The sequence below is a fragment of the Scylla paramamosain genome, chromosome 46, assembly GCF_035594125.1.
Source record: "Scylla paramamosain isolate STU-SP2022 chromosome 46, ASM3559412v1, whole genome shotgun sequence".
NCBI classification, from domain to species: domain Eukaryota; kingdom Metazoa; phylum Arthropoda; class Malacostraca; order Decapoda; family Portunidae; genus Scylla; species Scylla paramamosain.
In genome coordinates this window covers 1,798,131-1,800,377 of record NC_087196.1, presented here as the reverse complement: position 1 = coordinate 1,800,377, position 2,247 = coordinate 1,798,131, and the positions used below count along the sequence as shown (strand labels likewise).

General features: G+C 58.1%; 1 protein-coding gene across 1 annotated transcript; it reads right to left on the bottom strand.

The window, feature by feature from the left end:
• Positions 1 to 312: 312 nt before the first annotated feature.
• On the bottom strand, positions 313 to 1,811 carry LOC135094639 (uncharacterized). The gene is made up of 3 exons (XM_063994898.1): positions 1,032 to 1,811; positions 656 to 896; positions 313 to 464 (listed from the first exon to the last, which is right to left on the bottom strand). The coding sequence occupies exons 1-3, from the start codon at positions 1,809 to 1,811 to the stop codon at positions 313 to 315; spliced, it is 1,173 nt and encodes a 390-aa protein (XP_063850968.1).
• Positions 1,812 to 2,247: the final 436 nt, after the last annotated feature.

Below are 2,247 nucleotides of genomic sequence, written 5' to 3'. Positions count from 1 at the left end.
TACAGTGTGAGGATGCCCCTGGAGTCGAGGTTTCCCGACATCCGACGCAGTGCAGAGACTCGTTGGGAGGCCTGGTGGGCAACAGCAGCAACATGGCGGTCAAAGCACAGGCCACAGTTCACTGTCACTCCCAGCAACTTGACGTGTTCCTGGAGGGGAAGTGTCTGGCCTCCAAAACTCAGACAGCCTGAGACTGCTGGGGAGGCAGCTGGGGACCGTGAGATGACCATGGCCTGCGTCTTTTCTGGAACGAAGCTTACTTGCCACGCCTCTCCCCACTCCATCCCCAGCCTGAGCTGCCTGTTCAGCTCTCTAACGGCTCGCTGACTGTCGGAGCGGCAGCAGTAGCGGGAGAGACTGCAGTCGTCGGCGTATGCAAGCAGAGTCGGTATTTACCGCAGGAGGTAATCGATGTATATGTTCCACAGGATCGGGCCCAACACTGAACCCTGTGGAACTGAGGCCTGTATAGGTAACGGCTGGGATGCCTGTCTATTGATGACTACCCGGAGGGTTCTCCCCTAGAGGTAGTCCTCGAGCAGTGCAAGGAGATTGCCCTGGATACCCTTGGCGCAAAGCTTTTTTACAAGCTCCGCATGCCAGACCCTGTCAAAGGCCCCAGCAATGTCCAGGGCCACCGCAAGAGTATCCAGACCTTCATCCAGGGCATCCTGCCAGATTTGGGAGAGGAGGATGAGAAGGTCCACTGTTGAGCGGCCAGACCGGAAGCCGAACTGCCTGTCTGAGAGGAGGCGGTGCTCACTCAGGTGATGACAGATGACACCTGCCACTACCTGCTCCAGCAACTTGCCCACCACGGAGAGCAGCAAGATGGGTCTGCAGTTGCTGGGCTCAGACTTTGAGTTCTTCTTGTGGGCTGGTACCACTCGCGCCTCCTTCCATATAGAGGGCCACCCGTGCTCCATCAGGCAGGCCCTGAAGACGCTGGTGAGAGGACCTGACAGCTCACTGGCGCAGCGTTTGAGGAGCCGCGGGCTGATGTCCGGGCCGGTGGCTTTGTTCTCCTCTACTTCCCTCATTAGCCGCTCCACCTGTCCATGTGTCACCTGAACATTGGCGACGGTGTGGTCTGTTTCCTGAGGGAGGTGAGGTGGATGTCTACCCGGATCAGTGACTGACATCTTCTCTGCGAAAAACTCAGCGAGTAGAGAAGGCTTGTCCTCACTGCTGGTGGCTGTTGTTCCGTCCAGCCTTGTTAGTGGAGGAACAGTGTCGCGGTGGCCTGTCCCTTGCTGGTCCTTGACAAGCCTCCACCAGGTCTTGTGGCCAACCCCTGAGCCACAGAGCTTTCGCCTCTTGTCCTCTCGCTGCTGCCGTCTCGCCCACCTGCAGGTAGCTGTCACCCGTCTACACGCCACACGATGTTGGGCCCAGTTGTAGTGTGTTGGAAGACGTTTGTACCTCACCCAGGCTGCGTGTTTAGCCGCTCGGCATCGGTAACCGAACCAAGCAGGGTCACTAGGCCTAACGAGGTACCTTCTGCTGGGGACGTGTTGCTGCTGGAGGGCAAGGAGCTTGGTGGTAAGGGCACGGGCCTTTTCCTCTATGTTGCCTATCAGTAGGGCGTCCCAGTCCAAGCGAACGATGTCGTGTCTCAGGGATGCCCAGTCAGCCTGCTCCCACAGCCAGATGGTGCGCGGGGTGGCTGCCTCCTTCGCTATATCCAGCTTGACGCATGCCAGCACGGCGTGGTGGTCGGAGGTGCCCACCGTCCCCAGTTGATGGCAGACGATGCTGGAGTCAGGGAGATCTGTTAGCACAGGCAGGGTCCAGCGACCCTCCCCTCTCATGTGTAGGGAAGGACACGTGGTTCGTCAGACCCTGGACCATCAGGAGGCTGTTAAAGGCATCCTGCTCCAGGTGGAAGTTTAGATCCCCCAGAATCATGACGTGGGAACACTTGTGCTGCTGTAGCATAGTGTCCAGTTCCTCCGTCAGGAAATCCAGCGCTGAACGTCCTTGCCTTGGGGGACGGTACATGACACACAGGAGGAGTCCCATGCTGTCATTTATCACCTCTAAAGAACAGCGCCTCCATTCCTTCAGGCAGCACGATGTCAATTTTTTGAGTATGGAGGCCGTGTTTGAAGCAGGCAGCCACGCCTCCGCCCACTCTATGCTCACGGTCCTTCCTCACCCACTTTCTGTAGCCCGGGATGTTGCCAAACGTCGGCTCCACCCCACCATTGACCCACGTTTCCGTGACGGCAACAATGTCCGCGTTGT

Excerpts from the sequence above, each read along its gene's own strand:
- LOC135094639 (XM_063994898.1), bottom strand. The coding sequence starts at position 1,811 with ATGAGAGGGGAGGGTCGCTGGACCCTGCCTGTGCTAACAGATCTCCCT. Across the intron at positions 897-1,031 it reads TGGAGCGGCTAATGAGGGAA|GAGGCGCGAGTGGTACCAGC; the intron begins GTAGAGGAGAAC and ends TCTATATGGAAG. Across the intron at positions 465-655 it reads GCAGGATGCCCTGGATGAAG|GCCTCAGTTCCACAGGGTTC; the intron begins GTCTGGATACTC and ends TTACCTATACAG.